The sequence below is a fragment of the Anguilla anguilla genome, chromosome 6 (genome assembly GCF_013347855.1).
Source record: "Anguilla anguilla isolate fAngAng1 chromosome 6, fAngAng1.pri, whole genome shotgun sequence".
NCBI classification, from domain to species: Eukaryota; Metazoa; Chordata; class Actinopteri; order Anguilliformes; family Anguillidae; genus Anguilla; species Anguilla anguilla.
Genome location: NC_049206.1, coordinates 56,222,561 through 56,246,862, shown reverse-complemented (window position 1 = coordinate 56,246,862; position 24,302 = coordinate 56,222,561). Strand labels below are relative to the sequence as shown.

At 51.3% G+C, this 24,302-nt stretch overlaps 1 protein-coding gene across 2 annotated transcripts in view; it reads right to left on the bottom strand.

Annotated features, from left to right (window-relative positions):
* Window positions 1-1,981: 1,981 nt before the first annotated feature.
* Window positions 1,982-24,302, bottom strand: part of fig4a (FIG4 phosphoinositide 5-phosphatase a) — a 55,679-nt gene continuing 33,358 nt past the window's right edge. For both annotated transcript variants that reach the window (XM_035422000.1, XM_035422001.1), the window contains exons 17-24: window positions 23,923-24,061; window positions 22,195-22,253; window positions 21,423-21,570; window positions 19,835-19,918; window positions 18,513-18,708; window positions 14,292-14,377; window positions 11,861-11,947; window positions 1,982-2,307 (exon numbers count right to left, since the gene is read on the bottom strand). In XM_035422000.1, the coding sequence (XP_035277891.1) occupies window positions 2,130-2,307; window positions 11,861-11,947; window positions 14,292-14,377; window positions 18,513-18,708; window positions 19,835-19,918; window positions 21,423-21,570; window positions 22,195-22,253; window positions 23,923-24,061 (977 nt within the window). In that variant the 3' untranslated portion in view covers window positions 1,982-2,129. The remainder of the gene's footprint in view (window positions 2,308-11,860; window positions 11,948-14,291; window positions 14,378-18,512; window positions 18,709-19,834; window positions 19,919-21,422; window positions 21,571-22,194; window positions 22,254-23,922; window positions 24,062-24,302) is intronic.

The window sequence follows — 24,302 nt, the reverse complement described above, 5'->3', positions numbered from 1 at the left end:
CGAGGTTTTACGGCTTCGCTTCGCGTGCGGCTGAAGCACGAGCTGGACCCCGCTTCCCTTTAAAACGCGCAGGGTTTCGTTTTTTTTCTCGTCCCCTTAAAAAAAAAAGGAACCCGTGTGTCATTTAAGCGCGTTAGCCCAATTCATCAGTTAAGCGCTGAGCGAGAATGAGAACGTGCCGAGCCTGCAGCTCTACTGTCTGGGTTAGGGTTGGGTTGGGTTGGGTTGGGTTAGGGTTGGGTTAAAGACGCCTGATCTACAGCGAGTGAGTGAAGGTGAAGAGTCGATTTTAAGAGAGACAAAGGAAAAGGATAAAACAGCTCGCATGAAAGCTTCGTACCACCACTGGTTTCATCTTCGTGATTGGGGGGGGGGGGGGGGGGGGGGGGGGGGGTTGTTCGGGGGTTACACTCCAGCGTGGCCCCGACGCTCCACCCCGACGACCCAGCAGGCGGCTGCCGTGGCCTTCAGGGAGAGAGCTTCTCGGCCTTCTCGCGCCCGGCTCCGCACGTGGACATGGCCTTACGATCCAGCTCCTCAGCGCGGTGACTGAGCCTCCGTATCCGTGGCAACTGAATACTACACCTAACAGAAAGGGCAAAAGCACGTTTTATTATCCCCCTCTGGGAGAACACACGGCGTTCCAGCCTGCACCGCCAACCGCCCCCCCCCCTTCGGTTTTATGGCTCCCGGCGAGACCCATACCCTTGGGTTTTGTGCGGGGTGTGGGGTGCGGGGTGCGGGGGGGGCGGTCTCGTTTTGCAAAGCGCCAGCTGCATGTGAGGGCATTTAAGGGGGGGGGGGGGGGGGCACGTGGTTACACAGCAGAGGGGCGGGGCTTCACAAGCCAGGAGGGGGGGGGGCAGGGGATCAGGGTATGAGGAAGCAAATGAAGCCCATCGCCTCACACTGGCTGACACCAGCCACCCAAAATGGCTCCGCCTCCACTGTTCTGCTAACCGCTCAATATAGCAGGAGTTGGAGGGGGGTGTTTCCACTTGTGTATTTTTATCCAGTCTGTTGTATTGGTTGATATGAGCTCTGCGGAACAAAAATAAGCAAAATGAAATAGGCCAATCATCAGACCGGAGAGCCCACCCAGGCGTTGTGCTGCAGACTTTTTGGGAAAAAGGTATGGGAATTTAAATTTAGACCCAATTTAACTTGTGGAAATACCTGGGGGAAAAAATAAATGAAAGGTAAATAATAATAAAAAATAAGGCAGTGAGCAACAAGATTGCTTATTGAATTTTTATTTTCAAAGGAAAAAAAAAACTGAAAACCTAACGATCGCTTGGAAAGGAAACGCATAACCCAGTGACTGCTGAGATGAGATCATTCAGTTTCAATTCAGCCAGTTGAGGAAAAGAACTGAAATTCAATCCATTAACTGAAAATTCTATGATACTTTCTACGGGACCCTTTGAGGTGTGAGACCACAGTATGGGATTAGAACGTTCTTAACCGAACATTGTAACGCTGATGTAACAGTCACTGCTGCTGACTGAAAGCAGTGGAGTTCTAGAACACTGATTCAGAATTCTGAAAAAAAAGAAAAAGAAAAAATACATTCCAAAAGCAAGAAAAAAAAAGAAACCTACTCTTCAAAGGGTCAAATATCTGAATTGTTAAACTGGTGTTTTCCATTCATCCCCTCAACTGAAATGGAACAGACCACAATTCCACAAAGGGACCTACAATAAACAATGGTTTATTGCACACACAGCGACATCTGCCTTTTTGCAGCCAGAGCGTTTCTGAAAAGCAAGAAGGAAGTGTGAGCAGCACATGCTGAACACTGCATAGTGTCCACTGTTGGTCTCAAGGGTAAAGGAGCTCCTTAAATCAGAAGAGGTCTTCCTTTTGGATTACCAGTGCAGGAAGATAAAAACAATCCCATCGAAACATTTCAGACTGAATATTAACACCCTACGAACAGAAGAAAACACAATAAATGGATGCCCCCCCCCCCCCCCCCCCATGTCAAACTTCCCCCCTGCGTATGGCGCCCCCTCCTGGGCTGACCCGATGGCCTAGTGTCCCTTACAATCAGGAAGAGCCCTGCCCTCCATCCTCCACAGCAGAGAAAGAAACGGGGGGTGGGGAGGGGGGGGTGGGTTTGGGGTCCGCTACATGTATCTGTTCTTGATGTACTCGCGGTACACGAGCATGTCCTCCCGGCACAGGGGGCGAACCTGGCCCCGTCCCGTCTGGATGTGGCTCTCGAACAGCTCCCGGCTGCTCTTGTCCACTCTGGGCGGCTGCGTCTCGTAGATGCTGTCCTCCGGGAAGCACGAGACCGGGCTCCTGCAGCACGCCGGAAACACAGAGAGGAAGAGACAATGGTGATATATACTACCCAGTGAGAGAGAGAGAGAGAGAATGATATATACTACCCAGTGAGAGAGAGAGAGAGAATGATATATACTACCCAGTGAGAGAGAGAGAGAGAATGATATATACTACCCAGTGAGAGAGAATGATATTTACTACCCAGTGAGAGAGTGAGAGAGAATGATATATACTACCCAGTGAGAGAGAGAGAGAGAATGATATATACTACCCAGTGAGAGAGAATGATATTTACTACCCAGTGAGAGAGAGAGAGAATGATATATACTACCCAGTGAGCGAGAGAGAATGATATATACTACCCAGGGAGAGAGAGAGAGAGAGACATAACCAGAGAGAGAGAGGGACACAGATAGAGAAAGAGAGGGAGAGATAGAAAGAGTGAGAGGGGGACAGAGAGAGAGTGAGAGTGAGAGTGAGAGAGAGAGAGAGAGAGAGTGAGAGAGAGAGAGAGAGAGAGAGAGAGATTTTGAGCAAGCCCAGAGACCGCAGGTGAAGCAGTGATAAATCCCTCGGACTTCTGAGAGGAAAAAGTCGTTCAGCTCTGAGGATATTTCTAGAACTCCGCGGCTGGTAACATTCTCTGCCAGAACGCAGTGAATTCGACGGTCACGTGAAAAGAGCAGCGGGGCACATTTTAATCCGATCACCAGCACCGTGGGTTTTAGACGACGGGACCGTGGGGCGAGGCCGTCAGCCCCGCTGAATTCTGGGAGCCGAAATGCGGGCCAAAGGGGACGGGGACTGCACGATCCGCAAATCTTTCTGTAAACAGCTCGCCCTGGAGTGCCTGCTATGCACACAATAAAAAAATAAAAAGAGAACCCAGCCATGAGCCAATGTCCTGAACCATCTGCTGCTGTTTGAAGTGGCCACCGCAGCACAGATTATCCCGGAGACACGCGGTCGTTTCCAGAAGCTTCCGGCGGAACGTTCTCCCCCCCGAGCCTCAAGCCGCAAGCACCGCTCAGATCCAAGCGCTCTGATACAGGTGCTCTGATTCAGGTGCTCTGATACAGGTGCTTTGATCCAGGAGCTCTGGTACAGGAGCTCTGGTCCAGGTGCTCAGATCCAGGTGCTCTGGTACAGGAGCTCTGATGCAGGTGCCCGGATCCACATGCTCTGATTCTGGTGCTCGGATCCAGATGCTCTGGTCCAGGAGCTCTGGTCCAGGAGCTCTGATTCAGGTGTCCGGATCCACATGCTCTGATTCTGGTGCTCGGATCCAGGAGCTCTGGTCCAGGTGCTCTGATCCAGGAGCTCTGGTCCAGGTGCTCTGATCCAGGTGCTCTGATCCGGGTGCTCTGATCCAGGAGCTCTGATCCGGGTGCTCTGATCCAGGAGCTCTGGTCCAGGTGCTCTGATCCAGGAGCTCTGGTCCAGGTGCTCTGGTCCAGGTGCTCTGATCCAGGTGCTCTGATCCAGGAGCTCTGGTCCAGGTGCTCTGATCCAGGTGCTCTGGTCCAGGAGCTCTGGTCCAGGTGCTCTGATCCAGAGTCTCAGATCCAGAGGAGAAATGGCACATCCACCAGGTTAACAGGAGCAGCAGTGCCAGAATCTGGCGAACAGCACCAGAGTGCAGAGTGCAGATATGGAATCACTATAGCACTCAGAATTTACCAGCCTTGACTACCGTTGCTACCCAAAGCTCCCAGGCCGAGCCGCGGCCGCCGTCGCAGGACGTGTCACTGAGGGGGGTGGAGAACACACTTCTGTTTTTAAGTAAAATTCTATTGGTTTTCAGGTGTGTCTGCCTGTCTGTCTGCCTGCCTGCCTGCCTGTCTGTCTGTCTGTCTGTCTGTTTGCATCCGTAAGGCTTGTTGTTTTCGGTTCTTAACCAATTTTCACCAAAAAAAACAAAAAACGATTTGAGTACAATTCGGACCAAAACGATTCCCGCGTGGATTTCATGTTTCCATGCATCAAAAAAAGTTGTTCCTGTTTGCGTGACATCGTGTAAACAGGGTCCTCTTGCCGCGAAATTGGCCGTTTGTCAAGCCCCGCCCAAGTCCCGCTCTCCTTAGTTACTGTTGCTAATAGAGTGCTCCAGTGACGATGTCCTTTTGCCGGCCGACCTGGAAGTTTCTTCCGCCATGGATTCCCTCGGCAGATTTCCAATGCTTTTGTTTCCCCCCCACAGCGATATTGTTTTCTAAAGGAAATAAGGCCTGTGGTTAACGTAGGCCTAAGAGAGTTTCCTGTTGTGTTCAACGAGGTTAATTACACCCATCAATATCTCAACTGTGAACTTCAAAGTCGTTATGTGCTTTTAAAAACTAAGTTGCTAACAAGCTGCGATATAGAAACTAGAACGGTTGTCGCGTGCAGGCAGGCTAGTATGGAAACTTGAGCGGTGGTTGCCAGAATGCGACCGTTGTTGTAGTTTCAATATAGCAACTCGTTAGCAACTTATAAGGGGTCCACAAAGGGTCAATTTGGCAACCAGGACGACTCGAAACAAGCTTCCAGAAACAGGAAGTGGAGAGAAAAACAGGGAGAACACGCAAACGAGCTGCTGATTAAGTGACGAAAAGTCGGTAGGTTTTCAACGTTTGGAATTAAAATCTAAATCTAATTTTCACCCTGATGTCTGCATTGTTATTTTTACCATACGATTTTCAAAACGAACCAATAAATTTACACCAATAATTTCCCAGATAATATATCCCAATAATTTTTTTTTTTGAAAATTAGAAACCGAAAGCAATGAGCCCTGTATATCCACCAGTAGTGATTTACGAGTGCGTACTAGACACAGACTCGATATTACCATTCGAAGGGAAAGAACGCAGCCAAATCAGGCCCACATATGCATGGGATTCGGGTGAATCACACAAAGCAACGGCAACTTGAAAGAAAGAGCAAAAGCACAAAAGCGCACAGGAGAGACGGAATGAGGGGAATACTGAAGGTGACGGCGTGAAGCAAAGCCAGGTCCCCACGACTGCGGAATGAGGGAAGGGGCGGAGCCTGCTTTGTCCCGCCCCACACCCCCAACGTCCCAAATCGAGCCCACACTAGGCCGAAAAGGGCTGGACCCCCCCCACCACGCCCCCCCCCCCCAAAGCGATGCGGAGCGGCCCCTGCCTCACAACAACAGCGTGATAGGCAGGGCCGCACTTCACAGCCAGCCCCCCCCCTCTGTTGCCATGGACACAGCAGGACTGGAGGAGCACTTTCCATTCAGTCCCCTGGTGTCATGGAAACGGCAGGACGGAGACAGCGGTTGTGAACACACGGCGCTTTAGCTGGGCAGAGTCACCCCACGCCCCCCCCCCCCCGTGGCGGCGGCAGCGGGCACAGCTGAGCTCCCTCGGGCTAACGGCGAGCTCCGCTAACGAGGCGCGAAATATTCCCGCCGCCACGCGCGCATAATTCATAACCGCCGGCGGAGTCTAAGTGGGAGAAGCCATGTAGGGCCACGGCTGGGGGGGGGGGGGGGGGGTCGGGGGAGGGGAGTTGCTGCACCGTCGCTGTTGCAGAGGCTGTACCCGCCGCCGTGCCCGCTCGGGAGGTGAGAAGCGAACATCGCGGCCGGCGGGGGAACAGAACACCCCTGCTGCGCGAGAAGCGCCACCTTCACAGAAATTCACAAAACTCACACACACACGCACGCGCACACACAGGCACACACGCGTGCCAGGGGAAAAGTGCCGTCATGCGCAGTCTCTGCGGAGACGGGCGGCTTCACCAAACAAGCCTGACAGGAGCTTGTGTACCCCAGGGGTACGCACGAGACCCCCCTCCCCCGAGGCTGAGCCGGGCCCTGGAAGAGCCCGGCCAGGTTTTAGAGAGGCGTGACCTGTCGCCACGGTAACGGGCGTTAAAAAGAGAGACCCTTCTCACACGGACCGGTCCTCCACGCCCACACTGTCCGCCACCTGCACTGTCCCGGCCACAGAGGGCGACAGCTTGCACCCCCGCCCCAGTGAGAGGGTCCCCCCAAACCCTCTGAGACTGGACACAATAACACAGAGGTGCCAGCCTTTGTTCCTGTCGAAATCGGAGATTCCCCCAAACCAGCCACAGGTGACTACATGCAATTCCCCAGGCAATGGCCAAGAGAAAAGACTGAAGATTCTTACAGGTTAAATCTTATTCTCTATCATTCTCCAACAACTGAACTTAAACATCTGCTCAAAAGAGAACGTTGAAAACCGAAATGTTTACACATTAATAACTTGAAGTGAAACTCTTTTAAAAACATAAAAATAGATAATGGAACTGATTATTATCATTTTATTAAAAATAAAAAAGAGAAAAACACAGCATCCCTCTCAAATATGCACCCCAGACTAAATTCTAGGTGATAAAAAGTGTGATGAATCACAGGGAGCAATTATAAATGACTCTGATGCTCCCGTCTCTGCTCAGAGCAGTCAATTACCACTTTCACTGCTGCCTCCAAGGTTGGATACCCATGATGCTCCGGGGCCGATCTTCCCAGGCAACCAGGCGGCTCGCGAACTGCCGCCACAAAGATACCGGCTAACTCTAAATAGCCCTCCCCCCCCCCCCCCCCGCCCCCCTCCTCAAACGTGTTAGAAATTCTGCGTTTTTATTTGGTTTCTGTGTGTGCAGATGTATTCACTCTTAAAACGGTTCGATTTGCGCCCCTGAACGTTCTCTCTTTTGATTCGCCGGCTCTCCGGTTGGCGGAAAGCTGATTGGACGGCCACCCGCCGAACCTCGCCGTTACCAGAGCCGCGCGTTTCGGCCGCCGGGCGCGGAGGCGGCGAACAACCTGCTTCTGTTCACGCCTCGAATACCCCTCCTCACCGCACACATTCACCCTTTCAGAGTCCACTCATCCGCCGAAAAATACAAATACAAATACAAATAAAAAATAAATAAAAATTCTACCTTTCCTCATTTTCTGCACACGATGGAAGGGACTGTGCGCGCCTCCTTTCGCACGTTTAAGACCGAGTGCTAGCCGGCTACTTCGACAGCTAGCATGTTTTGACAGGTCCCACCCCCCACCCACACCCCCCCCACCCACCCACAACCCCACCCCCAGTGATAAGACAAAAACTTAATGGTCCCACAGCGACAAAAAAGAGAGACAGAGCGACCTTAAGCGCAAATGAAAGAGCATAAAAGCCAGAGCAAAAGAAAACAAAAAAACGTACTCCCCCACAAGGCTAACAACCTCCTCGGAGCTGTGCTCACACTCACAGAAACAATAACAGGCACATTTACATAATCATTTCTGCCGTGCCGCATGTGCCAGAAATTAGCGTCGACGCGATTGATATGCAAAACCGGGCTCACCTCCGCCAGCTTTAAAAGCAAACAGGCCGGGTTGCCATGACAACCCATCGCCCGGAGGGGGCCCCCGCCAGGACGGCGTTAAAACAGCACACTTCAGGCCGCGGGACCAGGAGGTCTCAACATAGCAACACTGCTTAGAGATGACAGGAAGGGCTCCACGGGCAAGGAGGAGGGCGCTTTCAAGAGCTCAGCCAGCGTGGTATCACTGTGTCTGTATGAAGTGGTGAAAGGAGCAGCTAGCGTCCAGGCTAACGGACCGGACATCTCAACATAGCAACACTGCTTAGAGATGACAGGAAGGGCTCCACGGGCAAAGGGGGGGGGGCACTTTAAAGGCTTTCAAGAGCGCAGCCTGTACGGCACACCGAGTGGTTAAAGGAGCCTGCCGGAGCAGCTAGCAGTCCAGGCTAACGGACAGTTAGCCTAGCATTCAGGCTAACGGACCGTTAGCCGGAGGAGCTAGCGTCCAGGCTAACGGACCGTTAGCCAAGCATTCAGGCTAACGGACCGTTAGCCGGAGGAGCTAGCGTCCAGGCTAACGGACCGTTAGCCAAGCATTCAGGCTAAGGGACCGGAGGTCTTTGAGGTTTTTTTTTTTTTAAAGAGGAGGAAGTCTCGCTCTTTAACGTCTGAAAGGCGAGAGCGGTGCGGGCCGCCCCCACCGGCCCAAATCAAAGGAGGCCGCCGTCCAGACCAGGTGAGACTGGCAGGGACTCGCGGGCCCTTTTAACGAATCTTCTAAACAGAAGCCTCCCGGCCGGCCAGTCTCCTTCACCTGGACACGAGGGCGAGAGAGAGAGAGAGACGGGCCGGGGTGAAATATCACTCTAATCCCTCTCTGCTCCTGTGTCTGACTGGGGAGGGAGGGAGGGAGGGAGGGAGAGGGAGAGAGAGAGAGCTGCTGGAGGAGCGGCCGGTCTCTCCTTTCTGACAGATGGCTCTGCCCGAAACGCACACGTACACATCCACCCAGGCTGTCCTCGCTTTGCACACACACACACACACACACACACACACACACACACACACACACACACACAAACACACACACACGCAGACACAAACACACAGACACACACACACACACACACACACAAACATAGACAGTCACACACACACACGCACACACACACTATGATGCTGTGTGTGTGGAGGAGGGGGGGGGGGGGGGGGGGGCTCACTGTGTATCCTCAGAACAGGACTGCAGAGCCACATTAGCCCAGGACTGACAGAAAGGCCCAGCAAGCAGAGTGAGTAATGTATGGGGAATGCACGCATTTACAATCCCCCCCACCACATCCCACCGCCCCCCCAGCACCACCCCCCCCCGCCCCCGCCCCCCCCACATCCCACCGCCCCCCACTGAAAAGGCTGTGACTGGACAGCAGCAGAGGGACACACATGTCACCCACACGTGTCTCAGATCCAGCTGCACCACCCATCGCCCAAGGAGCACTTGCTCTTACAGGGTAGATCAGGATTAGACAGGTTTGAGGGAGGGAGGGGGGAAGGGGGAAGTGAAAAAAAAAAATCCATCCAAAAATAATACCTCATAATCAATCGCTAACGAGTTAATAACATTCGCTCCCTGAGCGACGACAGAGCAGGACACACGCGGAGGGCGAAGCGCGGCTTTTTAAAAATTAAAGACCATTTCTCCCCCGCGGTGGGACGCGTTTGGGACGACCGCCGGTCCCGTTTAATCAGGAAAGCAGATGCGCTTCTGCGCTTCCCGCTCTGGGACACTCCAGAATCAACGCCGGGCGCGCGTGTGTGTGTGTGTGTGTGTGTGTGTGTGTGTGTGTGTGTGACGCTGCGGCTGCGCACACACACATTTCTGTCAGTTCCGTGCCTCGAGCCTCAGGGAGGTTAACGCAGGTCTGTCTGTGGCAGGGGTTCTCAAACTCGGTCCCTGGGGTGGACCCCTGGGTACGCTGGTTTTCATTCCAACCCCAACAGCAATCCCAGAGTTTTAACAAGCGGTTCATTTTCCTTAATCAGGTGCTTTTCGTGTTTTAGAGCTGGGGTTCCAGAAAGGGTCAGTGTGGGTGCGCACACCTGATTCTACTAATCAGTCACTACAGTTGTTGCTAAGCACCTTGATTAGTAGAATCAGGATCAGGTGTGTGCACCCACACTGGCTCTTTCTGGATAAGACTGGGGACCCAAAAACACGAAAAAAGCACCTAAATAAGAAAAATGAACAAAGCACCATACAGAACATGGCAAAATGAACCCTTTTACCGCCACCGCAGGTACGTTTTCGAGCTAAAGGACGTCCACTATCACGCAACGACATTAAAGACAGCTGATCAGTAACGAGGAGATGACCTTTCTCGATTGTTCTGCTGCTGAAGAAATACAGCTCTGGTTGCGTACGCCCGAAAAACACCAGCAGTCAAGCACAGGCACGAAGTGAGAGGCCAGCGTGCTGTGGGAAGTGCTCGCCCACAGCAGGGGCACAGCGAACACCGGCCAGGCCCGTGCTGGGATGTTCCTCCTGTTGCCTGGATGTCCAACGTAATTACACCGAAGATGGGAATACACCCTGTTCTACTGCCTAGTACCAGCATCTCTTTGTAACCGTTATAAGAGGCAGGTTTTTTTTTTCTTTTTTTCTTTTCCCCCTCCAAAATTCTAAGCCCGTGTTCTAGAACTCCGTACCCCAGCAGTGTGACTGTGACATCAGCATGTTCAGAGCCCGGAACACGGCGACCGCGCGTCTGCGATCTCGCTCGCGCTTAAAGGGTTAAGCAAAGCGCAGTAATGTTCCTTCTCCGTCTCCTCGGAAAAAGCAAATTCACACGGCGGCGAAAATTCCGCCCATCGCGCGGCGGCAGGGGAGCGCAATTCACAGCTCCGCCGTCGCCTGAGGTGAGCGCTCGCTGGCTGGCGGGCTGGCGGACTGGCGGGCTCGCTGGCGGGCGGGCTGGCGGGCGTCGGGCTCCACGCCGAGGCGCATCGCACAGAGAGCGCATCGTTACCGCCCTCCGAGCAGAACGACGGCGGTGTTTCGCCGCGGTCCGAGACGACGGAAAATCCCGCCAGGAATTCCCGCGCGGGACGGGGGGGGCGCCTCCGCGTCGTGGCAGAACACGCGAGCCACGCACGTGGCTGTGCACGTGCACACACAACCGCCGGCACGCTCCGCGGCTGACGAATCACAGCTCACCCGTAGCTGACCAATCACAACGTCCCGTGAGACAGACCTCATCACATAAAATGCATTTATTCATGGACAGCGGTTTAAATTATATGTCAAGCTTTAAATTATATGACTGAATGAATGAATGAATGAATAAATCCTTGCATTTATATAACACTGTTCTGAATACTCAAGGTGCTTTTCAGTGATGATTGGGAACTCAAGTCACCCACCACCAATGTGTAGCACCCACCTGGGTGATGCACGGCAGCCATTTTGCACCAGTTCCATACTTAACTTACACTAGTAGCAGCCCAGCCAATTCTTCTTGTAGAAAATCTCAAACATTAAGATCGAAGAGTACGGTCGGACAAACTCCCACTGCATACATGCACGAGAGTAACTAACAATCCACCATGAACAGGGTATGTTATGGCAGGGTTGGGCAACAAATAAAATAAAAAACATTGTGCTGTTTTGTTTTTTGATATGCAGTTTGCCAGTTGATCTGTGCCGCCATTGTGGAGGGCTATACTGGAGACGCCCTACCGACTGAAGCCCCTCCCCCTTTGCCTTTGTGACATCACAGTCAACTGCAGCCCGCCCCCCACAGGACCAAGTAAGGACATCAAAGATGGAATTTTAAAGCACTGCAGCCAGCCCTTACCTCCCTGACCTGGTGGTTTAAACAATGCTGGGTACATCTGCAGCATTAGGTGCTCTCTGTCTGGTAGATGTAACTTAACCACCCAATAAGGGCGATGACCAAAAGCAACGCGCCAAGCTTCTGACACAGTTCTGGATGCCATGAAAGTGGGAAATTTGAAAATGAAGGTACAGTTTCAATTTTTTTTAGGTCCTTTTTTTTTTAGGTTTTTTGTTTTTTTTGTTTTCTTTTTTGTTACTGCGCAGAAAGTTCCAGAAAAGCCGTTTGACTCTCGCAAGACCAAAAAAAAAAAAAATACACAGATGAAAAGCGCGCGTGCTGGATGCCTGCATCGTGTGAGCGCGCACACAGAGATTTCTCACTCCTCGAACCCTCTACCTGCGCAAACACCATAAAACGGGCAGGGTGAAAAAGGCACTCACAGGTTGATGACGTTCTCCAGGTGTCTGGTTTCGGTGTCCTGCCCTGTCCTCTCCACTTTGTGCTGGTTCTGGCCCAGATGGACAAACCTGAACACGCACGGCAAGACAAGACGAGACACATCGGTCACACGGCAACCGCCTTACCCGCGGCAACCATGCAACGCTGGAGACTCTGAGTCATCCCTTAATGGACTGCCCCCCCCCCCCACCCCCCCCCCCCCCGACCCCCCACCCCAAAGTTACATCACATCCCAGTTGCAGGCCTAAAACAGAATAAACGGGAAGGACAAAGTTCAAAACGGGGGACGAGGACGCACAGGGACTTCAACGGAAGACGGCAGGGGAGACTTTTTATTTATCTGTGTAAAGAATATTAAAAAAAAAAAAAAATGTTTTAATGGAAGTGAAACTTTAAAGTCCTATTTCGGCTGCAGCAGGGGCCTGCGGACTATTTTGGTCGACGGGAGTTTTGTTTGCGTGCAGACGGCACGAGGAGGGCCTTTTGAGAGGCCGAGCCGCAGGCGAGGGCGGCTTTATTCCTCCCCACAGAACCGGGACCCCGGGTTACCCACAATGAACCGCCAAGCGGGGCGGGGGGGGGGGGGGGGGCACACACAATGGAACAAGTGGCTCTCAGCGAGGAGCGTGTCAGGGCTTTCTGCGGGGGAGAGAACGCGGAAGGGGACGGGGGACGGGGGGGGGTGGCGCGGGTTTTGGGGGGGGGGGGGGGGGGGGGGGGGGGGGGATGCGCTAAAACACGCTTGGCCGGCGTGGAGCGGCGGCGGGAGCCCAGCGGTCTCTTCATGACCAGGCGTTACGCACCGCGAGCCCCTCGCTGGTCCGTCGCGTCTCTGAACGGGACCCCGTTTTAGGGACGAGGGGGGTCGAAACGGGACATCCAGACGCAGGCCTCCTTGCCCTTACAGGACCGAGAGGGTACGCCAGACCTCAAAAAGAACGCTTTAGTCTGATTCTTTTCCCAGCAGACACACACACACACACACACACAAAATGGATATCTTTCACACTCGGAGAGGTGAAATGCCCGTAGCAGACAATATGGCGGTTTCTGGAGACGTTGGCGACCTGTCCAGGGGCGTGTGTGCGTTTTCCCGCCTCTCGCCCAGTGCATGCTGGGATACCCTCCAGCTCCAGCCCCAGCCCCAGCCCGCTGCCCTCCCATTGGCTGGCTTCCGTTACGCTCACAAAATGGAGGGAGCCCGTTTGTGGGGGGCGTAGCGGCGCAGAGACTCGTTCTGCAACAAGCAAAAAAGCCAAACTTCCTTTGCGCTTCAGCGCAGAGAAACGTCCAGGGTTCTGCGCATCTGACTGGGGTGGCAGTGCAGCGTAACGGGTAAAGAACTAGTCTTGTAACCTGTGGGTCATAGGTTCGATTCCCGGGTAGGACCACTGTCGTCGTACCCTTGAGCAAGGTCCTTAACCTGCATTGCTTCAGTATGTATCCAGCTGTGTAAATGGACGCAGCGTAAATGCTGTGTAAAATGTTCTGGATAAGAGCGTCTGCTAAATGCCTGCAGTGTAACGTACCTGAGCGGATTTTCAGGTTTCATCCCCAGCTAGGGCGCTACCGTTTAACCCAGAAATAAGGCCTTCACCTGCACATCCAGGTAAAACCCCGGAATAAATGGGATCGTACATTTAAAAAAGTATGTCACGCTTGGGATAACAACGTCTACAAGTGGCGGCCAGCTAAAAATACAAAATGTAAATGCGAGATCTCTATCAAGGCTGCTGTGTGCGACGTCCAAACAAAAACACACAGACGAAGAGCGCGGAGCAGATTCGGGTCAGAGTTAAATACCACTTTGAGAATTCAATTTGTATTCAGACGGTTTAGACCCCAGGACATCAGCCTCCTCTTCAAACAGGCCACCTTCAACTTACGGGACCCCGGGTTTTGGAAATTGCAAAATTGAAATGGCGGAAAAAAAACGAACAAAGAAAACGCACCGGGCTAGAAGAACAGAAAGCGCCCCCGTCCAAGCGCAGCAACAACGGGCACATTAACCACAATGGCCCCACCAAACAGGATGGAACAGATAAATTTGCCTTTTTAAAACATTATTCTTTAAAAAAAAAAAGTATTTATTTTTTAAAACAGGGTCGTAACACTGAACGGTGTGTCCCTGTCTTTTCGAGGTAGAACTGGCCTCCTGGAGAAAAAAAAAAAAAAAAAAAAAAAAAAAAAAAAAAAAAAAATGCAACCAATAAACCGCAGCGGCTTTTCTGAGAGCGGTTTGCGTCGCCGCGCCGACCGCCCCAGCGTTAGCTTCGTTCGCTCGTAACGCTCTCGATATCGCCCCCCCCAACGCCATATCCCCCACCCCCACCCCCATCCCACCGCGCGCGCCCGCGAAACGGAACGCCGCGGTAACAGAGCGTGCAGCCGAGCGTCCGCGAGCGATCTCACCTGCGATAGATGAGCATGTCGTCCTCCGCGGGGAATGCGGAGAGGTTGAGCCCGTAAGTCTCCCTCATCGGCTGGTGCTGATAGTCCTGAAAAAAAGGGCGGAGGAAAACAAAACACAACTTACAGTCCCACTGCAGCTCCATAAAGACCAACTCAGTCAGGAAAATGGCGGGAAATGTTGGGCTGAATGGCCCGTTCTCATCATTACGCTATGCTACGCCTATGCTACGCTATGCTATGTTATGCTGTTATTAAGTTATGCCATGCTATGCTATGCTATGCTATGTTATGCTTTGCTATGCTATGCTATGCTATGTTATGTTATGTTATGTTATGCTATGCTATGCTATGCCGTGCTATGCTATGTTATGTTATGTTATGTCATGCTATGCTATGCTATGCCATGCCATGCTATGCTACGTTATGTTATTTCATGTTATGTTAAAGAGGAGGACATCAGGGCTGTTTGACAATGGACCATCTAATGGTTGGTCTTCCTGGTTGCGCCAGGAAGATCGGTGTAAGAGACATAATGGTTTTCGACACATTGCGGGTCATACTGTAATCTTTAAAAAATGAATAGAAATACACAAAATCCTGGAGCCAAAAACCCAATTCCTCTTCAAATATTTTTCTCATTGGGGAGTTTTTTTCTCACCACTGTTCGAGTGTGTTCTCCCCACTGGAAGTTTTTGTACCTTATGTACTAGCTATCTGGTAGTTCAGGCTTGGTGTTTGCTCTGTCTCTTGCCTTGTCACTCTGTAAAGCGTCTTTGTGACAGTTCTCTGTAAAAAAAAAAAAAGCTCTTCTGTACAAACAGAATTGAACTGAACTGAATTTTAGAAAAGAATAGAGAAACCAAATCAGCATGACTGAACATCCCTCTTTCGACCTTGCAAAGATGCATTCTACATTCCACCGCATTGAAAGCACGTGTGTGTGTGTGTGTGTGTGTGTGTAAGGCACACGTGAATACCATGAATGGCTCTGAATGCACGTGATCAACCAGGACCATTTCAGTTAGAGCAGAAAGGCATTTCCACACGACGACAACAACAACAACGACAACAACAACAACAACAACAACAACACAAAAAGCGACGAGTCGGACCTCCAGTCCTTCCACCCTAGCCGCTCTGGAGCGGTGCGCGTGCCGTTCGTAATAATACTGCGGGACCGCGGATCGAATCGCAGCCTCGAAGGCCTCGGGCGCGACGACGTGCGTCTTCACCTCTGACATAACGGGCGGGAACGGGCTCGCTAATCACAGGGCCGCCGCCGACGTGGCTAGCTCGCCACGTTTTGCCGGCGACGGCGATCTTCGATTCACGTAAGCGGGCAGGCGGTTATCTTTACGTTACGTCCACTTGATTTATTCATTTTTTTTATTAATTAATATTTTTGGGGGATTTTTTTTTAAGCGTCTGTAGCGAGCGGGGGGGCCCTGCGTTCGATGCACTGAGGCTGCTCCGCTCAGCTTCCTGTGCTGAAGAGGCCCCCCGTAAATCACTGCGGCGGTTAGTTACGTAACCGCGGGAAACGAGCGTTAACAGAAAAATTCGTCTCCCCTCCCCTCCCCCCCCCCCCTCTCGGTTTCAGCTGTGCGGTGATGCATACCGATACGCGCTAAACGGCCCCCTCCACTCCGACACCAACGGTGTGTTTCTGCCTGGAAGCCCAAGAGGGGACAATCAATCAGACAAATGCCCAGGCAGTTAGAGACACGCGCACACACACATACACACACACGCACACACACACACACACACATCACACATGCACACATGTACTCACTCACATACACGCACGCACACCGTGCGCACACACACACACACACACACACACACACATGCTGATAAAACCGGCCGCTCAAAACTGCAGCTCCATCGCCCGAATATACTTTTTTTTCTCTTTCATTCTTTCTTTCTGCAGCATTCCCTGCAGGCGAGGGCACTTCAGACCTCCACTTCTCCAGCACTCACAGAAAAATGACCACATATACTGCTGCTGCTGCTGCAACCTTGGTCATTTTTATTTTATTTTTTTACAAAAAAACACACAGAGTGAGCGAGAGAGAAGAGAGAGCGTGAACAAACTGAGAGAGAGAGGGAGGGAGAGCACTTACAGAAAAATGACCACATATACTGCTGCAACCTTGGTAATTTTTTTTTACAAAAAAAAACACACAGAGTGAGCGAGAGAAGAGACAGCGCGAGCAAATAGAGAGAGGGAGAGAGGGGGGGAGGGAGAGAGAGAGAGCGAGAGAGAGATAGAGAATGATAAAGGCCTTGGACATGTGAGGGAAATTATTCAGGCTGGGGTTATTTCTGTAACTCGGAAGCTGCTGACATTGGTTTCTGCCAGAACCAATAATCTGTCTCACGGACATGAAAGCGCATCTGTGCCTCTACCTCTGGGTCCGCCACATCAAAGCACATCGGCGACTGTCGAGGACCTGCTGCATTCTCCCTGTGCCACCCACACACACCCAAACACACACGTGCACGCATAGCCACACACACACACGTGCACAGACACACACACACGCACAGACACACACACACACACACACACACACACACACACCCAAACAAACACGTGCACGCATAGCCACACACACACACGTGCACAGACACACACACACGCACACACACGCACACACACGCACACACACGCACACACCCAAACAAACACGTGCACGCATAGCCACACACACACACGTGCACAGACACACACACACGCACACACACGCACACACACACCCAAACAAACACATGCACGCATAGCCACACACACACACGTGCACAGACACACACACACACACACACACACACCCCCAAACAAACACGTGCACGCATAGCCACACACACACACGTGCACAGACACACACACACAAACAGCCCCCGCAAGCTGTCATTCACACTGCTCTCCACTGCAGACATGCAGATGATTACAATGAAACCCACTGAATTTCTCACATTCTTCCTTCCAAAGACAGACGTTCGTTTAACCACTCATAGTCCACCTTGACATTCACTACCCACTGGCAACAGCGTTTTGGCAAAAACACGACAATGTCTCACGCAAGAACCCGCAGGTAATATTACCTGTAGGAGGACAGTAGGCCGTAGTTTTTTTTATTAGACAGTTATTTTCTGTACCAAATTATATGGCGAAATAGCCAGTTACAGTTCACTGCCATTCTAGGCTTCCTAAGTAAACAGAGAAAAATTGAGGTCCCGGGTACTCTCTGGTCATTTTAGGGGGGTGATGAGATTGGAAAGATTTTCGGAAACCCCTACAACAATCTGGATTTAAGACCTACAGCCCAGAATGTGAAACATCTATAACCTAGAGCAGCTTATCAACAAATTAATACACATGCAGTTCTAGGTTTTTTTTCGTATCATAGTTCGGGTAGGTAGGCGTAGTGTTCTTACAGTACGTTTAGCGCTTCCGTGATGTTGCGCTTATATTCGCTGCTATGACACTTATGTTAGCCAGCTCTGCCACGGTTGCTCATAGTTCAGCTAGGTGTGCTTATGCCCTCTTACACTATAAGCAGGACTGGGGGTCAAACCAGGAACTGGATTAAAATTCCATTCCTTAACCCTTTAAGGTGTTAGATCACAAACAGGCGATTAGAATGTTCTTATCTGAACATTCTACTACTGATGTAACAATCGCTTCTGGTAAGTGAAAGCAGCGGAGTTCTAGAACACTGACTAAGAATTTTGAAAAAAAAAAAAAAAAAACTACTCTTCAAAGGGATGACTGAATAAAGAAATCCAAATGGAGCGTGGTGGACACGATTCAATTAACGAACTGAATTCACTGACCGCCCCTAACACCGGCTGCAAGCCGCTGTGGCTAAGGCTGAACACAGTGTTGTGTGCTGCAATAACATGAACATCACGACCCAGTGCTGCCAATCATCCCCCCACTCTTCCAAGACCTCCAGATCCACAGCCAGAGCCAGGCTGTCGACGGAGGGTGCCAAGGCTGACTGGCGCGATCCCCCCCCCCTCCTCACCTCCTGTTACAGATTCTATTCTAGGGTCCCTGCAGCCTCCGCCAGGCTGGCATCAGTGGGCAGCGGTGATGCCAGCCTGCAGCCAGGGGGAGGGATGGGCAGCGGGCGGTGGTGTGGTCCACCCCCCCGGAGACCTCCCCTGCCCCCCCCGGACCCCCCCCCCCCACCCCCGAGACCCCCCCCTCACCTCCTGGGGCCGGGCGCTGTCCCCCGGCTCGGCCAGCTTGATTGGGGTGGAGCGCTGGGACACGGTGCCGTCCTCCTCCCGGTCCTCCTCCGAGTCGTCCTCCGAGCTGCTGGAGATGGCCTCCTCGCTGGGCGGGGGCGGGGCGCTGGCCGCCGTCTTGCGCTGCAGCACCGCCTCCTCCTTGTTGCTCTTGTTGCTGCGGTAACCGCGTAACAGATAGGGACAGACAGACAGACAGACATAGATACAGAGAGAGAGAGAGAGAGAGAGAGAGAGACAGAGACAGAGAGCGAGAGAGACACACACCCACACAGACAGACAGAGAGAGACAGACAGTGAGAGAGAGAGGGACAGAGACACAAGGAGTTCACACACTTGCCGCTGCAAGAGCCTCATCCCCTCTCCTGTGCCCTGAACATCCTAGACCTGATTGCAGCAACATGGTCAACCTCCACACTCATCCCCACACAAGCTGAGATGGGCCTTTCTGAGACTACCCTCTCTTGGCTTTTGCTCTTTCAGGCAGGTCATCTACCAGGTCACCTGGATGGGGTCTGTCGCTGCACCTGATCCCCCTTGTTACAGGAGTCCCACAGGGGTCTGTACTGGGCCCTCTGCTGTTCTCCGTTTACACAAAATCTCTTGGCTCAGCCATGAACTCACAGGGTTTCTCTTATCGCTGTTATGCTGATGATACACGACTCATGTTCTCTTTCCCTCCCTCTGCCAAACAGGCCAATGAGAGAACATCTGCACGCCAGACTTAGCCAATGCTTACTGTGCAAACTAGACTTGATGTTCATGACTATAGATAACAGATACTCAGTGAGAATTGCATCTTATCGGACCAGTGTTCTGTAGTTGTTCCAATGACCTTAGGTATGCGCTTATTGTACATCACATTGGATAAATGTATCTGCCAAATAAAATATAATGTAAAACAACGGAATAATGTGTTACCGTGGAAACTTATAAGGCGATGCAGCGGACCGAATACTGAAATCGGCGAGCGAGAGAAAAACAATCCACGCACCTATCAGACATCTGGCAGCAGACAGAGGACGGTTTGAATCGCGGGCTCACGTAATATTCATGCTGAGCGCGACAGGAAAGACTGAATAATTTATCGGGGACCATCCCACGGCCACGAGAGTTAGCGGTCACCTGGCCAATCGCGGATTCGTTTTTTTTTTTTTTTTTTTTTTTTTTTCCAAACGAAGAGAGGACAAGCTGCCCTGGTGTAACGCCAAAAGCTTTTCCGCCCCCCCCCGCCCACCTCCCCCCCGGTTACAGTATCCGTGGGCGGGCTCAGGGCGCCTTACCCTAGGACAGACTTCCCCGTCTCTTCCGGCTTACGGACGGTGAACGGGCTGGGGTCCACGCCAACCGTCTTGGGCATGAACTCCCTGCCGAAACACAAACGAGAGAGAAGCGTTCAGTTCAGCTTCAGGGCAAACATTAGCCGTGTCACAACATTAGCCGCACCAAAAAACACACAACCTGGCAAAACAGTGTCCGGAAAAACAGCAGTTGTGAGGACCCTTATTTTTCATATTATAGGTCTGTGGTGATGTCAAACCTATATATTTTAAATTTAGTTTTAGTTTATTTGTTTATTTAACAGGGGCCATGCACAACACGACCGTTGGGCCAGAGCTAGCTATATAGCTCATTTACATCTGCGGTCCCTGGGCAGGAAGATATTAAAAACAATACAGTACAATACGAACAATTAAAAACAATACAATTAGCAGAATTTACAAACAGTACATCGCATATAAAACAACATCATACAAAATATACATTACACACTCTTCATGTTGGAAAACAGCTGGTTCCATACAAAGGTTTAGATTAACTGTGTTCCTGTTACTGAGAGAAAATCCCCCCCCCCGCCCCCCCCCCCCGCCCCCCCCCCCCTAAAACGACGACCTTTTCCGACCACCTTCGCCGTCCCGCCCCCGCAACAATCTTCTTCTGGAACATTGCAGCGATATTACGCGGTGTTAGCGGGTTTTATTGGGCCCGCGAAATGGCCGATGGCGACGGCGTTTTATGAACACGGGCACAGAAGGTCCCCGTCGCTGGCACAAAAAAAGAAAAAAAAAAAAGACAAAAGAAAAAAGAAACGAACAGGATCTCGTAGGCCCAGCAAATCGAGTTAAAGGCCCAGGGAGTCCGACGGTTAAGAGGTACGGAGTCTGTTGCCCGCTGACACTCGATGAACAGGCCCGGCATCGGGGGCATCGGGGGGCATCGGGGTCACCGGACGGAAGCACAATATTAACGTGCCGACTGCCGAGCCCATCTCATCACAACACACCCACATCACTCTGTCAGATTGTCCTGTTGGCTGTCACCTGCGATATTAACAACGATAATACTTCTTCATGCACTGTCAATCATTATTTCTTGAAGAATGTGAATTTTTCATTGTATGGAACCGCGGCAAGTTTATTTGTATGGCACTTTTACATAGACAGGGGCCATTCGGAGTGCTTTACATAGGCATATTGTAATTAAGGTTTTTCAACCTAGATTTGAATGTGGCTAGAGTTGGGGGGGGGGGGGGGGCACATCTAAGATTCTCTGGGAGTGGGTTCCAGCTATGGGTGGCATGACAGCTAAACGCAGCTTCGCCATGTTTGGTTCTAGATCTGGGCACTGCCAGTTTGGCCAGTCGAAAGCGAGCTTATAGACCGGTTAAGGTTTAAAATAATTCCCAGCCATTGTAGGTTGCTCAGGCTATTGTTGTTGTTGTTGTCATGGCTACGGAGGAGGCTTCTGTCTTCTGGCTGATACGGTGTACCGCTTGCTGATTGGTTATACGGGTGATTGTGTTTTTGTGAGGCACTCTGAAGACGACAAAGCTTCATTTATTCATTTGCATAAAGGCGAAGGTCTCGGTACCGTGCAGAGTTGGTCATGGCCATGCAGAAGGTGTCGTCGAACGAGCTGAGCTCGTACGGCTTGAAGAACTCGGTGTAGGTGTCGATGCTCTCATCGTACCGGTTCAGCCTTTTCACCGTCAATTTCTTCTTGTTCTCCTCGCAGGGGACTGAAACAAAACACACACACACACACACACACACACACGCACGATGCCCCACTTTCAGATGACAACACTTTCAGGACCCGTTGGCTCACACACTAAAACACACAAACTCAAAAATAAAAAACAAAGTTTTTTAGACAGCTGACAAACTGAACAACAATCTCTCTTCTCGTTCATTTGACTGTGGACCCATGGCGCCTGTTATAATACACACTGCACTGGATAAAAATAAAGACTGCGCGGATTCCTTAAACAACACCAACGTTGTTATTTAAACATTACATTACAGGCATTTAGCAGACGCTCTTATCCAGAGCGACGTACAACAAGTGCATTGGTTCACGATGTAGAGGTGCAAAAGAAACACTAGAGTGAAATAAGGATCGTAGTGCCAGAAGTGACCACATAGATCAGGACTCCAACCCTGTAGAGTAAGCTTGTTCAGCAAGCAAGAATCCTACCAAGTACAAACTAGCGCTGGAATCACATTTGCCTAATCAGACAAAAACAACAATCCTGCCAAATAAACTAACGTAATCGTATTATCCTAACTAGGTACAGTAAACAAAAAAGAACGAAAATGAACCAGATCATGTGATCGGGATGCATCTAACAAAACATCGGTACCTTCATCGTAGGGGAGAGGCAGATAGGACAAAATTCCCTCCGACCACCAGTATGTGTAGCTAGAGAAGAAAACAATGGAAACAGATGGGAAAGGAACAATGAGACCGCAATCCAACCCAGGCAGTTTCACGGACAAATTCATCGTTTCACATCTTGACACACGTTACGAAATCCAAAGGCCGACGACGTTTGGCGAAAACAACCTCGTTCCACATACGAACACATGAACAATATTCGACACTCCCGTAATGTAATTTGCCTTTTTAGATCCCCGCACACAAAAATTCAATCACGCAGCAATCAGGTCGAGTTTTATGTCCACGGCGAGGCGGACGTCAACATTCGGAGCTGGCTTTGTGTCCTCAGAATTGCTTTAATTCTCCTCTTTTACAATCTCCTAACGATGGGCACATAGCTATTGGTTTAAAAAAAAAAAAAAAAAGTTTTTCTCTTGATAATGTAGTTGGGGGGGGGGGGAGGGGGGGGGGGTCTATTATGCAAGTAATTCCACAGAGATTTACAGGCCAGATGAGGGAGCAGGCATTTGGGTCAGGACAGCAGCACCTTCCCGTTCTGCTGCTGCTTTTTGAAAATATAAAAACCAACAATTCCGCAGCGAAGTTAAAGTCTCGGAGTAACTGAGTGTGTCTGAGGGAAAGAGGACAGGATGCATGGGTTTTAAGGGGGGGGGGGGGGAGCTCTGGAATAATAGCCGGCTGATTGGGTAAGTAGGTTGCAGCCAGACAAAGAGCAGGAAAATGGAACAGGTTTCGGGCTCTCGAGGAGATCAGCTCCCCGAGGGATGACCAGGAAATGACACAGCCCTCCCCGCCCAGGTGGCACGAGGGGGGTGGGGGGGGGGTGGGGCTCCAAGCACCATTACCGCCGGGTTTCGACCCGCCGGGCACCCGAATGTGTGCCAACCTCCTAATCGGGAAAACGACCCTCAGTGACCGATGCCTTCAAGCTGAGGTTTCCAACCCAGGAGAGCACAGGAAAGCACAATGGCGGTTATTCTCAAGATGCGGAACTGCTTTGTGGACAGGAAGCATTAGCCCTTTAAGGTGCGAGATCACAAAGCATATTAGAATGTTCTTAACTGAACATTCTAATGCTGATGTCACAATCGCCACCGGTAACAAAGTAAAGGAGATCTAGAACGCTGACTGTTGTAGAATGTTGGAAAAAAAGATTCCAAAAAACCTCCTCTTCAAAGGGTTAAGAGCTCCAGCACCAGGTTTAGAGACCATAATCATCGCCACGCATTCCTTTTATCCAAGCATCCAATTCACCTTGGGGGACCTTTTTCATGTTATTTATCTATTTATTTAACATTATTTATAGAACTATTACTGCAATAAAAAGCATTTTATCTAAGCGTATTATAGATAACATCATTACAGTCATTGCCGAGCATTACCGACAGGGCAGATGTCTCCAACCCTGATCCTGGAAGGCTGAAGGATCAGCTGATTTACACCGTTACTCAGCAACCGATCACTAACTCATCAACCGGGCTGCGTGGTCCGAATCGGTCGACTGTTTTCCAGTGAAATCAAAAACCCGGACGCCCTCCCTACCACCAGAGCAGCAGGCCCGTACCTGTACCTGTACCCATACCTGTACCTGTACCTGTACCTCTGCCTGTGCCCGTACCTGTACCTGTGCCCGTGCCTGTGCGTTCCGGCAGTGCCGAAAACGTGCTAACGGCGGCGCGCGGCGTCTCACCTGCGTCTCTGCTGCGGCAGCTCCATGCTGTTCCTCTGGTGCAGGTAGAAGTCGGTGGGCAGCTCCCACAGGTGCGGCTTGGCCTCGGACGGCTGGAACACCTGGAGGAAAAGGTTGATGGCGTCCTGCCTGTCCGCGTCTGCGGGGTCGGGGGTGGGGGGGTGGGGTGCGGGGGGCGGGGGGGGAGAGAGAACAAAGAAGAGCGAGGGAGCGTGGGAAAAATAAAGGGGAGGAGTGTGAGAAAGAAAGAGGGAGAGAGAGAGGAAAATGGAAATTGTGAGCGGTAAGTAATTAAAAGCTAAGACTCGCCACATGTGATGTGTGGAGCCATGAGAGGTCGGCCGTGGGCAGATTATTTTGGGTGTTGATTGAGGCACGTT